The sequence below is a fragment of the Varanus komodoensis genome, unplaced genomic scaffold (assembly GCF_004798865.1).
Source record: "Varanus komodoensis strain SLA01 unplaced genomic scaffold, ASM479886v1 scaffold24, whole genome shotgun sequence".
In the NCBI taxonomy this organism is placed as follows: domain Eukaryota; kingdom Metazoa; phylum Chordata; class Lepidosauria; order Squamata; family Varanidae; genus Varanus; species Varanus komodoensis.
In genome coordinates, this window is record NW_025335641.1 from 13,738,657 (window position 1) to 13,756,359 (window position 17,703).

At 45.9% G+C, this 17,703-nt stretch overlaps 1 protein-coding gene across 1 annotated transcript; it reads left to right on the forward strand.

Moving 5' to 3' along the window:
- The first annotated feature begins 1,566 nt into the window (after nucleotides 1–1,566).
- LOC123024540 (pancreatic alpha-amylase-like) lies at nucleotides 1,567–15,403 on the forward strand. Its single transcript, XM_044432378.1, has 10 exons — nucleotides 1,567–3,041; nucleotides 5,123–5,269; nucleotides 7,557–7,754; nucleotides 9,437–9,667; nucleotides 12,375–12,508; nucleotides 12,615–12,737; nucleotides 12,852–12,951; nucleotides 14,097–14,218; nucleotides 14,389–14,514; nucleotides 15,111–15,403. Exons 1-10 carry the CDS (start codon nucleotides 2,853–2,855, stop codon nucleotides 15,298–15,300), a joined length of 1,560 nt encoding a protein of 519 aa, XP_044288313.1. The 5' UTR covers nucleotides 1,567–2,852; the 3' UTR covers nucleotides 15,301–15,403.
- Nucleotides 15,404–17,703: the final 2,300 nt, after the last annotated feature.

Genomic DNA, 17,703 nt, shown 5'->3' on the forward strand with positions numbered 1-17,703 from the left:
ACCCACACAAAGAAGGGAAAGTGGGTAGATGCTGTAATCTGAGAATTTCTAAGAGTGATACGTCTGTCCCTAGCTGAGCCCTTCCCTGCGTTCAAGAGTGAATGCATGTTGCTACTCTTGGTCTTAGGAGAGGAGAAAGGAAAGCACCAAGAGCGAAAGCCTTTTGACTATGAAAGGCAAGGTCCACAGTGGTAGTACGTTGCTCTGACAAACTAGGAATCTTAAGGGGCTGTGGTGGCTTTTTAGGATGTTCAACATGCAGCCTTTCTCAGGAAGAAGCGACATTGTAATTTCAATATTGCAGCTCCATGCCACCAGGAATGGGGTGCTGCTGCCTGCCCAAACCTGAGGGTTCTTACACAAGTGAAGCAAGAATAATGCTTGTTGAGGGATCAGGATGGAGCTGGCCCCTCATCGTGTATTTCAAAAGAGGGTGCCTGGAGATGATGGTTGTACTTGCTGGAAACAAAAGACTTTCTGGGTCTTTCTTAAGATATTCAGTTAACAAATTATGACATTAATGAGATGTGTCAAGGCTGAACTTCAAGAATGGGAGCACATTTCAGATAGTTAACTAGGTGTCTTACCAGAGAGCATGGTAATGATCAGGCATGGTCATGCTTGCTCAAGTTTTACCCCCACCTTTGCCTTTGGGGAATGCCTTTTAGGAAGTCTGAAAAGTGAATCATTTGAGCTAGTCTTGCATTTCGGTGCTTATCTCCCACCTGCCTGGAAGTGGGGGAAGGAAGACACCTGGCTTACTGGCTTTGTTTCCAAACGCAGCTAGTAGTGCTCACTCACAAGAGAGCTGCTTCATAACAAGCCCAAATCATGTCTCTAATCAGCTGAATTTGGAGTCAGTAACATGACATACTATGTGTCATAAATTAAAAGTGCTGAGATAGCCGTTGCGCAGCAGTTCCTCTGTTCAAGGTGCTGCTGGATCAAGCTCTTCATGTCACTGCATTCTGACTGAGCATGTAAATCATCTAATTTCTTCTGACGAAATGATGGTGAAGTCCCACAAGGAGGCTGTGATATTTGACAGAATCAGTACAGGAATACAGATGAAGGGTTTAGGCTGACAATGCCGCTGCCGTGGATTGTAACTTGAATCTGGAATGTAGTTATTTCAGGTGGTGACCATAAAATCGGGGTGAGCAAATTGTGGCCTTCCAGAGGTTTTGTCCTGTTGTTCACCCTTGGGCAGGCCTGATGGGACTCGTAGGCCAAAACTTCTGGAGGGCCAAAAGTCGCCCATCCCTGCCATAGAGTAAGAGGAGACTGGGGACCAAATTGGAGCTCATTTTGGTTAAAATGGGCACAGCATGGCCTAGTGCCATGTTCAGCTCTGAGTTGTATCTTTTGAACTAGTTATTTTTCCTATTTCCTGAATGAGCCAGTGTGGTGTAGTGGTTAAGAGCGTGGGACTGGGACTCAGACGATCTGGGTTCTAGTCCCCGCTCGGCCATGGAGCCAGCTGGGTGACTTTGGGCCAGTCACAGACTCTCAGCCCAACCTACCTCACAGGGTTGTTGTTGTGGGGATAAGATGATGGAGGAGATGTAAGCTGCCTTGAGCCCTTTGTAGGAAAAAGGCAGGATATCAATCAAAAAATTAATTAATTAATTAAGCATAGTCTTGAATGCTGACTATGTCCACAGGCCTGGGTTAACCTACAAAAAAGAGAAAGAGTATTAGTATTGTGCTCGACCCTGTGTGACACGGTGAAAAAAAAAAAGGAACACTAGTGCCTGGCAGTTTATATGGGAAGGATTCACTACACACCTAAAAAATCAGATTTTTGGCCTATAAGTTGTTGATGATCAATCGATCAATATGTGTTCAGTGCACACAGTTTACACATCACTAGTATAGAATGCATCCCTCTTATTATTCAAGCATCTTATATTTAATTAACTTTACATCCTACTTTACCAGTAAAGATCATGCTAAAACCAGCTAACATACAGAGAAAACAATGCAATTAAACCATTAAACTGTCAAAAGCCCCATTGTAAGACATCCCTCTTTTTATCCTTTGGCAAGCGTGTGGCTTGCAGATCAGTAAAGATCAAGATAAAGCCATTCTTGTGAATTCAGGTTTACATTCTAAGACAAGGCACAAAAGATAAAATAGTTGGGGAAGAAGAACGCCAGATCAGCACTCATTCTCAAAGTCACGAAACTACGACAACAACCAACTGGGATGGAAAAGGAGCCAGAAGGAACTAGTTTTTCAGCACACTCAGTGCAGTGGCTTTGCTTCCCAGCAACCTTTCTTCTGGATCCTCATGGAACAGCTGCTTTTAGGGAGCAAGAGCTGGAGTGCAAGGAAACAGGGAAGCACCTCCATGTGGACATGGACTAATGTCACATCTCCATGCTTCACATGGATGCCCTTCATGGATCATCAGTGCCGATCTGGATCATCCACAATTTTCTGGATTGTTCATGCTTAACTGGGTCTTGCTTTGTTCTCTTTTGGAAGCTCATGTGAAAAACAGAGCTATGCTGGCACCCTGCGCTGTTGGTTTTGCTTGCAAAATTCCAAGAACTAGGTTCCTTTTAATTATTACACGATCTAATCTAAAAATGCAGATCGACTCTCACCCTGCTCTATGCATTGACACACACACATTCACCTGAGAATTTGTCTGCTATCTTTACCTGCTACATTTGTTGCCAGAGAATTTGTCTGCTATCTTCACCTACTGTATTTGTTTAAACCATCAAGGGAATGACCTCTGAGTAAAGATCTGCAATTGTGCTGAGTGTCTCATGACTGATGTGTACTTTAAGCTTTAGCAGGGATATAAATAGTCACCAAGACCAGCAGTACAGTTCTGTTCATGGCCACGACCCGGGACAGCATGAAGACTTTCCTTCTACTGGTGGCTCTGGAGCTTTCTTGGGCTCAGTATAACCCCAATACAAAGCCCAGGACGACCTCTATTGTCCATCTCTTTGAGTGGCGTTGGAGTGATATTGCTCTGGAATGTGAGCGTTACCTGGCACCTAATGGATACGGTGGTGTTCAGGTAAGCAATCTGCACGTGACTATCTGGAGATTTTAAATGCTTGTCCCAAAGGCCACAAGCACCGAGTTCAATATAACTGGAAATAATAAACATGGACAAGGGAGTATGTAGATCAGTCTTTTAAAAGAGCCTGTAAGGGTCACTCTACATGTTATCTTAATGGTGTAGCAGTGCCCTCTTAGAAGATTTTGTGGCAAATTTGCTTGCCCCTAATTCAGAATGGGACCAGCACACACCAGCAGGGGAGGTTGGAAACCTCTGCTTCAATTCTGACCCAGTAGGGGAAATTATTGGTGATGATGATGATGCATTGATTGGAGTTAATTAAGGTTTTTATTTCTTTAGATCCTCATCCAGGGAGAGTGGGTAATGGCAAAACAAAGGGGTGGGAATGAAGGTTTGTTCATCCCCGTCTGGTGCGTGCCAGTCCCAATCTGAATTGGAGCTGTAGTCATTTATTTTTAAGTAAATCGGGCATGTCGGTTGATACAACCCACTGCAGATGATGCATCAGTGTGTTCAGTGGATGATTGCATTTTGTACACATTTTTGTATCGGGAGGGCAGTGAACTCCGAACTGGTGAAGTTAGCAATACGAACTCACCCAGTTTGGAAATCTACACTGCATTATGAAATAGGTCCAAGCTGCTCCAAATTCCTGGCCAGCTTCCTGTGGGGGTCTGCTCCTGCTGCTAATCAGCCATCATGCTCAGTTCCGCAACTTTACTCAATAAACTTTCTGTTTTGGAAGACTGGGAGAACTGGTGGAATGAAAGGGGTGCTGGTGGGGCCAGCAGAGACCTGGCACAACTTTGTGTAACAAGAAGTGATGTGCATTTCCAGCCAGAATTCATGGGATCTATACCAGCATTCTAGACTCCTCAGTTTGAAACTGGAGGCAAAGAACTGGAGGCAAAGAACTACACATCCTATCACCCCCACATGGGGAATTACACTATGGACCATGTTCACAAGTGTCACTTCCAAGCAGAGGCTTGCAAAGTCTGTGCTGGCTTCAATGGGGCTGTAGTCCTTTGGGTGAAGGGAAGTTGAAAGGGAGGTTGTGGGTAATCTCTGCAATTTTCCCAAAACAACTTCTTCTTTTACTCCTCCTCCCCGCCCTCCTCCTTTTGAGGAAACCTGGACAGCAAAATACTTTCTGCATTGAGCATGACAGATACACTTGCTGCTAATTTTGTATTGTCCGCATGCAGTGATGGCCCTCCCATGAAGCAGGGTGAGATCCCCATCTCAGGCAGCAAGTGCTGCAGGGGGAGAGCAACTAGTGTTGCTGCCTGAAGCAGCCACCCAAACTCCGGCTCATTCTGAGAATCTTCTCAGGCCGATCCAGAGGGCCACTGGGCAAGTGCCTGCATCAGGCATAAGACTGGCCAGCATAGCTTGCAAGCCTAAATGGCTGGCTTGGAGGGGTGTCCCTGGGGGTTGCTCATGCCAAGAGTGACTTCCAGGGGCACCCCTTTTCAAAGAACTGGTGTTGAGGAAGGATTCCTCAGAGTCAGGCATTTGGGTCTGGCTACTGGTGTGTGCCAGCGATGCGGCTTTTCAGAGGACAGCAGCCAAAACTACCGTAGCAGCAACAACGGGAAGGTAGATGGAGACAGGAGATTTGGTGGGGAAGATGCAGAGCAAGGTGAAGGGGTGCATATAGTATCCTACCTGAAGCAACTGGAGGGCTTGTTCTGGCTTTTCCCACTGAGAACCTGCCTAGGTCTTCTGCAGTCCATGATACACATAGAGAAGCACCTTTGGCTCTCATAATATTGTTGAAATAATATTCAGTAGTGTATTTCGTAGGTAGTAGTAGTAGAGAGCCAGTGTGGTGTGGTGGTTAAGAGCACTGGAGTGGGACTCAGGACTGGGACTGTTGGCCATGAAGCTCATTGAGTGATTTGGGCCAGTCCTGCCTCTCAGCCTAACCTACCTCACAAGGTGGTTGTTGTGGAGATAAAATGGAGAGGAGCAGAAACTTGTAAGCCACCTTGGGTCCTTTCCAAGAGGAAGAAAGGTGGGATATAAGTGCAATGTAATAATAATAATTTATGATGTCACTTCATCCACAGATCTCTCCACCAAATGAGAACCTGATCATTACAAATCCATGGAGACCATGGTGGGAGAGGTACCAGCCCATCAGCTACAAGCTGTGCTCCCGATCTGGAAATGAGAGTGAATTTAAAGACATGGTGTCCAGATGCAACCAAGTTGGAGTAAGTTGCATGGGAAGCCTGTCTAGGGTAATAACAGGGACTTGCTGATCAGAGCGCCTCTGGTTCCATGCCAGCGGCATCTTTTCTTAAAATAGGCAACCATTTCTTCCAAAGATACAGAGACACCCCATGAGCTCATCTCCTGTGCAGTTACATTTGCAGCCACCAAACAAACTAGTAATCAGAAGACCACCCATAAGTAATTAGATTGATTAAATTTGGAGCACAGTTGATGGATGATCTGGGGAGAAAGTCTTTTGGTGTGGATCGTTCAATAGCATGAGGAAACGCTGATGAGAAAGCTATTCTTTCTCTTTGGGATAACCAACCGTGGCGGGTGCAGATGTGCCATAGGGAGCTGGTGGCGATGTTATGTTAGCAGCATCCCTAAGAGCTCACTCAAGACATGCAGTGAAAATCAGACCTACTGTCCTAACAACCCAAAATACAACAGGAGTTTGGGTGTCAGAGGAAAGGCTCTTACAGAAGCTGTTCCTGGTTGCGAGGGTAGTCGGCTGGAGTGGAAGTTGGGCGAGTTTAGTCTGCAGTAAAAGAAGCCAAGAAAGGCTTTCAGTAGCCACATCATCTCTTGGACCTTTAAGAATGATTAGCAGTCTTTTTAAAACCACTCTGTAAAGCATTCTCTTATGCACATAATATCCTTGTAATAAAGCAGCTATTTCATAGTTCGCTTCAACTCCAGTGACTTTGCCCATCTCACACCCAAAGCTTCTCAAGCCAAAGTACTGGGAGGTGTTAAAATATCCCCAAGGCATGACCCTGTTGACGAAGTCCTTGAACATGAGACACCCTTGAGCTCAGCATCTTCTGTTCCTCCACCACAGCCGGAGGAGTGGCAGAGGCAAGCCTCAGCCCCTGCATCCTCCCATCCTGCTATTTTGCTAGATAGGCTAGTTGGACTGCTTGGGAGGAGGAGGGGAGGAAACTGGGAAGGAGTCACCTAACCTGTATCCTGGCCTCACTGGCTTCCAACAATGCCACTTAAACACCCCCTTTCCCTTCTCTCCAAGGTCACTTTCCCCAACTAGTACAGTTCTTTCCATGCTGGCTGTATGGGGGCACCAGGGCTGGATCTCTAGCTTCCCTTCCAAGTTGGAGTGCCATCTCTGATCTGGGAGAGGGGAACCCCTAGTCTCTTACGCCCCTCAAATCATGTCTAGGATCCATACAAATTGCTCTCTCTGGTGGTGAAAAGGAGGGAGTTGTGGCACTCCGAGTGATAATGGTGGGGAGTTCTTTAGACCCAGATATATTTTTTTTCTGGAAAAACAACCCCCATCTGTGGAATTGATCAATGGAGCATTCTCCCTGCAGGTGGGAGCAGTTCCCTCAGGGTAGAGATTTTAGGAGCAGTTCCCTCAGGGTAGGAGATTTTAGCCATTTATAATTTTAAGCTAAAATATGCTGGTATTCCACCCCCGCCCCACATCCCTGTCGCGTTCAGCCATGCCCAACCACTTAATTGTGCCACAAACCCCACAAAATCTCCCACAGAGTGTTTCCTTTAAGTTAGATTCATAACGTCCTCCATTGTTAAGACTGAGGACGGGTAAGAAATCCAACACCAGCAAAACAGAAAATAATCTCCCCTAAATTAATACATTTCCCTATGCTTTCCTGATGTGGAGCCCCAAAGGCCCTTCCAAAGGTAGTTCATAAGCTTCACCCAAACTGTGTTCAGGCTTGGAGCCAGGAAAGTCTGCAAAAGGCAGGGTGGGAAAGAGACCGATTGAACTCGATGCATGTTTGTTATGTGTGCCTCCTCAGAAGAGTGCAAAGCTTGGGACGGGAACCAACCAAGGAAGCCATTTCTAGGGTAGATCAAGCCCCTTGTTGAAGGCCCCCTTGGACTGTGCTTTGAAGAGAATAAGGAGCCAGCGAGGATGGGAATACTTCAGATGTTTGTAGCACATGATCAAAGCATATCACGCAAATATTATCTCGTAGGTGCTTACAACAGCCCTTTAAGGTAGGACAGCATCAGTATCTCCATATGGCAGGCAAGCAACAAAGGCTGCCAGCTTGTGGATGTATGAATGTTGCAAGATCTGATGGGACATTTCCTATTACAAGCTTCTCAGGCACGTTTCCAGTTTCATTGGATTAGGATTTGCATCTGTTGGTCTACCCAAAGAGCACATTACCTGCAGTGTCATGATTAAAGCAAAAGGGGAATGTTACATTATTGTGAGAGTGAGAGGCGGGTTACCCTTTCTCATTGTTCCGCAAATATAACTGTAAATATATCTATCTATTTCCTGTTCAGGTACATATTTATGTGGATGCAGTAATCAACCACATGTGTGGAGCTGCGGCTGGGTCTGGCACCCACTCCACCTGTGGAAGCTATTTTAATTCAGGGACCCGAGACTTTCCTGCGGTCCCCTACTCAAGCTGGGATTTCAATGATGGGAAATGCAGAACTCCAAGTGGTGAGATTGAAAATTATGATGATCCATACCAGGTAAACTTTTGGTATTCCTGATGGCGGTGATGATACACTCTTCCTTGCCTTTCTTCTCCAATTTTTATTATTTGAGACTGGCTTAAATGTGACTTTGTGCATGCTCAGACGACATATCTGTGTGCGATAGGATGTCCCCAGCCTCACGTTTAAACCAAGTTGCTGGGAACTACCTTTTTAGCATTAGTTCCTTAGCGATCTGGAGCTCTGCAGGGCGCAGCAAGGATGTGCTAACATCTCACAGGCTACTACCAGTGCTTAGTTTAAATATAAAGTGTAGCTCATGGAACAACATGCAGGTGATAAATGTATTTGTTCTATAACATGCTTAGATACTGAAGATGGCACACTATAAAGCATGTTTTGCTAGGCAGAATCATAAGTGCAATTCTATTGACTACAACTTCACATTTATCAAGATGGCTTTCTGATCTGATGGCGGCTTTGATGCCACGAGATGCACAGGAATGTAAATGATAGCCTTTCTGCCACGCCAGTGCCACTCTTATCCTGTCCCCAGGACGCATGGTTAGTGCTGGGGTCATCAGTCATCAGCTGATGACACTGTCTTAGCACAATCTGCTCCGTAGTTTCCTATTTCCAACTTCCATTCATTTATCTTCCCTGAAAATAAATCTAGAGTGACCTAGTTTGCTTTAAATGGAGGCACATTGTGAGTTATTTAGCCACTGATTTGTGGGGATATGTGAGACCTGCAATCCACTTGAAGGTACTATAAACAATTTGCAGTTGGAATGCTTGGAGGTGGTTAGGATGATGTACAAACCTAGAACAACGGGTTGGTTAGGGGCCAAAAAACCCAATAATTAACCAATGGTTTGTTGTTGGGTTAATTGCTGGGTTGTTTAGCCCCTGCATAACCAATCAGTCTGTCACACTTGACTGTCAAGTTGTGCAGATTGGAGGCTGTTTACAATATGCAAAAGTGGCTTGCATAGTGCACATCCCGGCAACCTATAGGTCAAAAGCCAGACTTTTAAAGATCCAGATGGCAGCAGTGAAGGAACACTCTTTGCAGAGAAATTAACAAAAGTATGTGATCAGCTTTTCCCTCTCCAATAGCAACCCTCCCTGAAAATCCCCTTGTCCCCTTGTTGCACGGAAGATGTAACACTCCATGGGTCCCAGTGGAGGTTCTTTGCAGCCTTGTTGTAACAGTAGAGCAGTAGAGGAAATCTCACACCTCTCCTCCCTGATCAAAGATGAGGCAGCAGAGAAACCCGCAAGCCTTAAGTTCCCCACCCCTGGTTTAGTTCTACATCTCAACATGGCCACTGTGTCAGAAGATAGCCTCATTTGGCCTAGTGCTGCTTCCTGTGCGAATTCTGTAGGTGTGTGCTGGCAGAGAACTGCCAGCATGGTGGGGAAATAAATTCATGAAAGATGGCTCCTGTTAGCAAGCAGTGCCCTTCCCTAGAGGAGGGAAGTTCTCTGTATGAACTTCACATTGAAATCAGCCTCTCCTAAGGCAAGACTGTTCTCCCAGTCCCAGGAGATGCTGAGACCAGAGGGGGTGCCTGGCCCCAGAGAAGTCCCCTCTGCACCGAAGTGCCCCAGAACGGTGATCTGCATGCACAGCTTGTGCTTTGCCACTGAGCTAGAGCTGCGTTTTGATGGTGTGAAAAGGTGAACTGATGTCTTCAAATCCACTTTTCAAACAGGTTCGTGACTGCCGCCTTGTTAGCCTCCTCGACCTTGCGCTAGAGAAAGACTATGTGCGCTCCAAAGTTGCAGAGTATATGAACCACCTCATTGACATTGGAGTAGCAGGGTTTCGAATTGATGCGTCCAAGCATATGTGGCCTGGGGACATGAAAGCGTTTTTAGACAAGCTAAAAAATTTGAACACTGAATGGTTTGCTGAAGGGACAAGGCCTTTCATTTTCCAAGAGGTAATCTGTCCATCCGTCTGTCTTTTCATTATTTTGAAGATAAACACTAAATGCATATGAGGCCAGGTTGGAAAGATGGCAAGGTGGGACATTTGCTGTGTCCCCAAGCTCAGCATGGCTTTCCACACCATGCTCACTTTGCTTGGAGCAAGATGGCTGGAGGTGAACTGACCACCCTGGAGATGTGTTTCACCTCTAAGGGCCCCCCAGGGGTGCCTTGCCATATGATCTTGGAGGTGGTATTGCATATTGTTGTTGCTAGTCGCGAAGTCGTGTCCAACCCATCGTGACCCATGGACAACATTCCTCCAGGCCTTCCTGTCCTCCACCATCCCCCGGAGTCCACTTAAGTGTTACATATACACATACTTTGATTTGTAGCCTCAGTTCCACAAATCTATGGCACGTGCATGGGTTCATGCCCACTCCTTGTGAAGAAGTGCAGCCCTGTTCTTCTCCATGCATGTGGATGCGTTGAAACTACAGTGTTGATCACGGGATGCTTCGTATGATGATATAGTCACACAAAGCATAGAAACAGAGCGAGTCAGAAAGGGTCTCCTGGGCCATCTAGTCTGACTCCTGGCTCCAGTCGGCTCTACTCATGACATGCCCACCATGTCTAGCCTGTCCTTGAACACCCGCACCGATGGGGCCTCAACTACCTCTCGTGGAAGCCCATTCCACACCCTCGGGATTAGATGTCAGGAAGTGCCTCCTGGCATCTAAATGGAACCTTGGCTCCCTGAGCTTTGCTCCGTTGGAGCGCATCCTGCCTTCCTCTGCAGGGGAGAACAGGTCTCTACCCATCTCCATGTGACATCCCCTCACATACCTGCATGTCACCAACATATCCCCTCTGAGCCTCTTCTTCTCCAGGCTGAAGAGTCCCAGTTCCCTCAGTCTCGCCTCATGCCCCATCCCCTGCAAACCAGCCATCATCTTTGTAGCCCTTCACTGCACCGATTCCAACCTGGCTATATCCTTCCTGTAATGAGGGGCCCAGAACTGAACACAATACTCCAGCTGCGGGTGCACCAGAGTCGCATAGAGTGGCAGTACTACCTCTCTCGATCTAGAAGCCACGCTCATGAAGAGAGCCACTCGGGCATTCAAGCTGACACCATAGAAATGTATTTGCAAACAACTGTCTCCCACAGGCATACTTGTCAGGCCAGAACTTTAGGATCACTCAACATGTTATGCAGAGACAAACTCTCTTTATGGAGAGCTATGGAGAAAATGGAAGGTGTAGGACATTCACTGTGAAATTTCTCATTGAACAGGGGGGTGTTTGTGCCAGGTTGTGATCTGACAACCTGGCAGGATCTGGGATGCAGCACGGCAGCACTTGCCCCTGCAAAGGAGCCCCCAGTATGCAGAGGGTGTTTCTTGGTCTGGAGTAGGGAGGCCATCAGGACCCACATCGCCCTCGTTCCCCCAGCACTGTTTTTAGCAGCATGCTTTTGGTTGCAAGCCCTCTTCTGCTCCCCTGTGAGAGGGCAGCAAGGGTCAAAGCAGGAATGTGGCCAAGGCAGGTCTCAGGGACCTATGTCCAGGGCTCTGTGGCCCTGCCCAGCCTCGCTCCCCCCTTCCCCAGCGACCCCTCAGGAAGCTTCAGGTGATGAGGCTGTGGCAAAGAAGCCCAACCCCATTCCCTGCCTAGCATGGTCATGCCAGACGCTGAAGTATCCTGTCTTCCGTCTACTTTTCTGAAAGCATTTTTAGTCAATGGGCAGCTGGCTGGGTATGTATTTATTATTTTTCACCTTATATTGCCCTCTCCTATTTTGGACACATTATGAGAAGGCAAGTATCACTGACGAAGACCATCATGCTGGGGAAGTCACCGGCAGAAGAAAACTAAGACCAAATAAGGGATGGATTGACTCCATGAAGGAAGTTGCAGCATGGGATTTAGAAGAGCTGAGCAGGGCTGTCACAGAGTGGACATTCTGGAGAGCTGTCAGGGCTGCCATGAGTCAGAGATGATGCGACAGCACAGAACAATGACAGAGCAACAAAAGGGCGCTTATTACTAAGCGAAGGTGTTTGGCAAACAAAAACGCCATGCTATTGTTTCAGTCAGATTGGTGCTATGCTCTGAGCAAGCTGAAAATGCAAAAGTTCACATGTTCGGAGAGTTAAAAAAAATCTGGGAATGGCATATTGCTTTTTGGTGTTTTGCTGTAACCTGCGTGGAATGTTGGAGCGGATAGAAAGCACAGAGGGCAGGAAGGGCAGTTGGATGCTCACTGGATGCTTCACAATTGGAGCAATGCACAAGGCCATCTAGGTAAAGCCATTAGAGTCAGGGTCTGTGATTCCCAAGCTACATCACAGCATAAAAAGCCTGTCAGCAGGTAGTACAAAGGTAGGTAGATAGATGTACTTGCTGTTTTTGTAGGAATGCTGGACGTTTGGAGACCTGCTGATGGGCCAGAGGTTGAGAGGGACCTCAGATCTAGGGATGAGTCAGCACCGGCTGGCTCAGAGCTGAATGTCTGAACTGCTACCACTGAAAGGCATTTGGTTAGAGATGCGGGAAATATCTTTGGGACCTTTCATCCCTTTTCTACATCAGAAGATAACTGGTTGCATGCAAGGTTGACTTGCCCTCTCTCCCTGCCTCTCTCTCTCTCTCTGCACCCCCTTCTTTTCCACTCAGAGGTTACTATATCATAATAGCATTTTTCATTTCTACCAGGTGATTGATCTGGGTGGAGAAGCAATTCAATCCAGCGAGTACTTTGGAAATGGTCGGGTAACTGAATTCAAATATGGTGCAAAACTAGGGACTGTCATTCGCAAGTGGAATAATGAAAAGATGATGTATTTGAGGTTAGTTTATTTCAGATACTTGAGAAAAATTACAGTCCAAACATAAGATTCTTGTGCATCATTAAAAACATTGATGTGTTCATTTGAACCTGTTCATCTTCTTTAGGAACTGGGGAGAAGGCTGGGGTTTCATGCCTTCTGATAAAGCCCTTGTCTTTGTTGATAATCATGATAATCAGAGGGGACATGGTGCTGGTGGAGCTTCCATTTTGACTTTCTGGGATGCCAGGTGAGGAATATTTTTGAAAGCTGGACTGAGTCCTCCTCTCTCCCCTCTGACTGAGTAAAGGTTAAATCTTGGCTTCTGATGATGCCTTCCTTGTCTTTTTCTGCGTGTGTTCAGGCTCTATAAAATGGGAGTTGGTTTCATGCTTGCTCACCCATACGGCTTTACCCGTGTGATGTCTAGTTTCCGCTGGCCAAGGTATTTTGAGAATGGAAGGGTAAGTTTCTTTTGTGCAATAACAGGAAGTAGCATGAATTAACTAGCTATATGTATTGACTGAGTATAAAGTATGTGTATCCCGCCCTCCACAAGTTTGAGGAGGCCCGCAACCTTTAGGGCTGAGGGCCATTTTAGGCTTCAGTAAATTGGGGCTTCTGGTGGGAAATATTTTTGGTGGGTGGGGCAGGAGTCACGGAGAGATTCAAAGCCCTGCTATTGAATATATGGGAATGAACTCTGTTGTGCTCATTGAGACTTACTTCTCAGTAGACATGACTAAGGTTGTGCTGTTCAGCTCCAGTCTCCTCCATGCTCTGCTGTGTTCTAATAGCATCTTTCCTGTGATTATTTCATAACCGCTAGACCTATGCATCTCTGAAGAATAATCATGCATGGTCTGATGCCCAGCTGGAGCAGGCCCTGCCATTTTTAAAAGCTGCCCTGACTTTAAAGGTTTCAGGCTTAATGTGCTCTACTTAACATTGAATGAAATGCTGGCAGGGCTCATAGCCTTCTTTAACTTGCTGCTGGCACCATAGTTCTGAAGATGCTCTCCAGATATAGCTCAAGGTGGTTCCTGGTGTGCATGTTTAATAGAATAATGGGCCAGGCAATCGAGTAGACTGTACTGCTTCAGCCTATAAGTGGGGCATGCCATTTGTGAATGCGCCTCCAAGTACAAGACTGCCTAAATAAACCCCGCGAGCACATCACAGAGGCTTTAGCCCAGGTGCCTCCTGGCTAGGCCTGCTTTCTAATTGTAGGTATGAGGCTCATTCATAGTGTTGCACCCACCTGTTGTTGCACTCAAGGCCTACTTGTGGGCTCCCACAGCTGGTTGAACACTGGGAGCAGAATCCTGGGCGAGATAGACCTTTGGCCTGATCCAGTATGGCTCTTCTTCACTGCAGTCTGAAATGCTTCTGTCCTTCCTACCATCTCAGGCCCCTTTTGCCTCTTTTTACCTCCTTCTCCTGCATTGATCAGGCCTTAGTCCCGGCATCTTCCAACAATGTAGGATTATGCTCTCAATCAGATCAGTTAGCGTAGACATTCTGAGAATTCATTCCATTCGCAGCCTTATTCTTTTTTCATCTGTATAGTCTAATAGTTCTGTTTCATCAATTCATCTTTAACAACCAGGATGTGAATGACTGGGTTGGACCGCCAAGCAATGATGATGGGTCAACTAAAGCTGTTACAATTAATCCAGACACTACCTGTGGCAATGGCTGGGTCTGTGAACATCGCTGGCGTCAAATAAGGTTGGGAAGTGTACCTTCTTGATGGCTCCAATCCAAGCCCAAGATAAGCATGCTGAAGACCACCATGTTCAGTTGCCTTCATCATGCTTAACTCTTCTTTCGATATTAGCAGTGCCTCCTATATTTATGCTAGTGTCTTAATTACCATTTGCTGCAATTTCTCTGCAAAGGAACATGGTTATTTTCCGCAATGTTGTGGACGGAGAGCCATTCACCAACTGGTGGGACAATAACAGCAATCAAGTAGCCTTTGGACGTGGCAGCAAAGGATTCATTGTCTTTAATAATGATGACTGGTAAGTCAGCAGGGACTTTGCAGAAAGATCTTCCTAGCTGAGGCATGAAGCTACATGGTACCAAGCATTCAGCAAACTGCAGTGGGCACTTAGCATCCTTAATGCTGTGCTTTAAAAGGTCAGGATTGTACCTACAGACTCAAGTGCTTTCAGGAAGGGAAATCTCATTTCGGTATTGGGCTTTGCATAGCTGAACGATAGTCTTAGAACAGGGGTATGAATTTCTTTCATCCTGGGGGCTGAATTCAATTTTGAAGAAGCTCTGGGCTGGGAAAAGCATTCTGGTAGTATGTAGCTTTGAAGGCAAAAGAGAAAATATCATATTTTCTCTTAAAGCTTTTATGGCAGTCATAAGTCTTAGGAGAAGCAGCTCAACCTTTTAGAACGGGAAAAAAACTGCACAGAACTGGGAAATCCTCAAATTTTTGGTACACAGGGGATTTGTTCATCTAGGAAACCCCAAAGGGCTGGAATTGGTTCCCAGTTTGGCCATATTTGTTCCCCAAATCTGATGTTTTTCATCTCTGTCCTAGATAGTAGAACTACGATAATCCATCACTATTTAAATTTCCATTCCTGTTATTTCTTTTAAACAGGAACATGTCTGAAACTTTGCAGACTGGCCTTCCAGCAGGCACTTACTGTGATGTCATCTCTGGGGACAAGGTGGGGAACGACTGCAGTGCAATTAAAATCGAAGTCAGTGGAGACGGCACTGCTCATTTTCAGATCAGCAACTCTGCCGAAGACCCGTTTGTTGCGATCCATGTGGATGCCAAATTATAATCCCAGCTAGGGAAGTTTCTTCCTTGAGTCCTACCTTCCTGGATCAGAGTGACACGAAAGAATTCAAATGCTTTCAAAAGAATAAAGGGTTGTAGAACTCAGGCATATGTGCCATTTCTTTTATCGATGAGGAAATGCCACCGGTACCTTTTTTCTTGTGGTTCCCATGTATCTAAAACAGCCTCTGTGTGACACTGCTCTGAAAGAGAGCCGTAATGTATGCAATGGCCAAGCCGTCCATTGTGCCAGCCTCCTATTGGTTTTCCTTCCTGCTGCAGTTGGCTGTGTCTTGCACGTGCACGGCGTTGGCCTCATTATGGTGTGCTTCATCAAAGTGAGAGGCTGAGGACATTTCAGGCACCCCCTCCATCCACAGTCAGAATGTGTAGCTCAGCTCTGCAAGCGTCCAGGTCTCTCCTTCCCACCCAGATTCTCTCTCATCTTCCCCTGGCCCTGTTAGAGCATTTCCCTTGTGCAGTGAGCAATCACCGGGAAGGAGCCAGCAGGGCAATGAGGTCCTCTGCTTGTGCCCCCACCCCATCCAGGCTTGCAGGGGGTATCTGTAGAGGACAGCCTGATTTATGTACTCAGGCTCCCCCCATAATGCAGATGCTGTGCCGTTGCTTTCTTCGTCCACACGACTGTGGATAGGATGAAGCAAACGTCCCAACAAACCCTTTGTTTCGATTGCATCCTATCCCTTCGCTTCACGCTCTGTTGCTGCCTGTTCCCAGCGTATCCTTCAACTGCGTGCTCCTCTGGCCAATTCCGATTGCTTCTTCAAGGCCTTCATCAAAGCTCGCTTATTTCACAATTCTCACAGTTGCTGGGAGGGAATTAATTTTCCCAGCAACAATGTATTTTTCCCTGTGTAATGTAAACTATTTTATGGGGGAGAGAGTGGCTTGGCTTGAATGGGCAACTAAGATCCAGTTGCTGAATTTTGGCTCACAAAGCTCTGTCCAACACTGTAGCTCTAACTTCGTGCTAACAGCATTTCCCTTGCAACTGTATTATTTTGCTATAAGTGTATTCCCCGGTCTTTCAGACAAAAAGGCCCTGAAAGTAATTAACAAAGGATAAAAGATAAATACAAAATCCAAGCAAGAGCGATTTTTCCCTTATTTTTCCCCTGGTCATGCAGCTGCACAAGGCATGTCCACCTTTTACAAGGGTTAAAGAAATAAAATAAAAATTGGCAGTTCTAATGGGAACTTTCTCACATGTGCAGACCTGTATACTCTTTTGAAGTAAAAAATAAAAAATAAAAAGACCTTCAAAGATCTTTGATTAGGCAACGGACAGCTGGGGAAACCACATTGTCTGTTTGTTCTTTCTGTCCTTGAATATTCCTGGAAAACAAGGAGGCATGTATGACTCAGAGGTACTCGGACTGTTTTGGAAAGAGGTACCTCAAGCACAGGTGCAAGGTACACAGTGCATATACTAGAGTTAACCTAGTGCTGTATTTTTGATCATTTTTAAAATGATGCTCTCACTACATGGGGCATTATTTTTCTGGCTCTTTAGAAATCAAAGGCCACTCAGCACGGTGACAGGTTGGTAGCTAAACATGCTCGTTTGGGTTTTTCATTTTTTAAAAAGGTCCTCTGCCTACAGTAAGGACTGAAGGCTTCACCACGCAATATTATTATGACTGTCATCATTATAAAACAAAACTAAGCCAAGCTAAATCAGGATGCACACAATTTACTTTCTCTTTTTGTGCCAGGTGTTTAAATCAGGTATTGATTTATTTCTACAGATACATGTAATTCTTCTCATGGTTATATTTTTGTTGACAGAATCCATAGTAATCACCATAAGAGGCTCAAATGAGACGGTACCTCTCTCTTAGTCCTGCCCCAGGTCTTCATAACCATTGCTCAAACATCTCCATTCGGATCAGCATAGAGTCTAAATGAATCTCTGCCAATATCTGAAATTCCCTAAGAATTTCCAACTTTACCCCTCTTTGGTTAGAAATTATGGCGAGGGCATATTTAGGAGTCTGCCTAGACTTTTTTCAGGAGCCTTTAGTGGGAGGTTGTTGTGAAAACATGGCACAAAATGCCCTTTTCAAACAGGGTGAATTCTAGTGATTTCAAGGAGACAAGAGGCATTCTATTCCGACCAGAGAAGGCCTTCTTTTACAGTAAGGGTGGGCAACTTAGGGCTTTCCAGATGTGTTAGCCTACGACTCCCATCATTCCTAGCCTGCCATCATAAGTTTTGGTGTGGTATGATGAGAGCGCCAGATGTTTTGGTTTACAAGTTGTCCACCACTTTTAACTCACACACAGACCTTTGTCATGTGGCAGTTAGTCATTGTCATGGCCAGTGCAACACCAGCAGAAACCACAATGTCGCATTGTTCCCAGGGGCATTGTTGGAAGGGAAGGG

Coding starts and splice junctions, on each gene's coding strand:
- LOC123024540 (XM_044432378.1), top strand. CDS start 2,853: ATGGCCACGACCCGGGACAGCATGAAGACTTTCCTTCTACTGGTGGCT. Junction 7,755..9,436: donor ATTATGATGATCCATACCAG/GTAAACTTTTGG, acceptor CTTTTCAAACAG/GTTCGTGACTGCCGCCTTGT. Junction 9,668..12,374: donor GGCCTTTCATTTTCCAAGAG/GTAATCTGTCCA, acceptor CATTTCTACCAG/GTGATTGATCTGGGTGGAGA.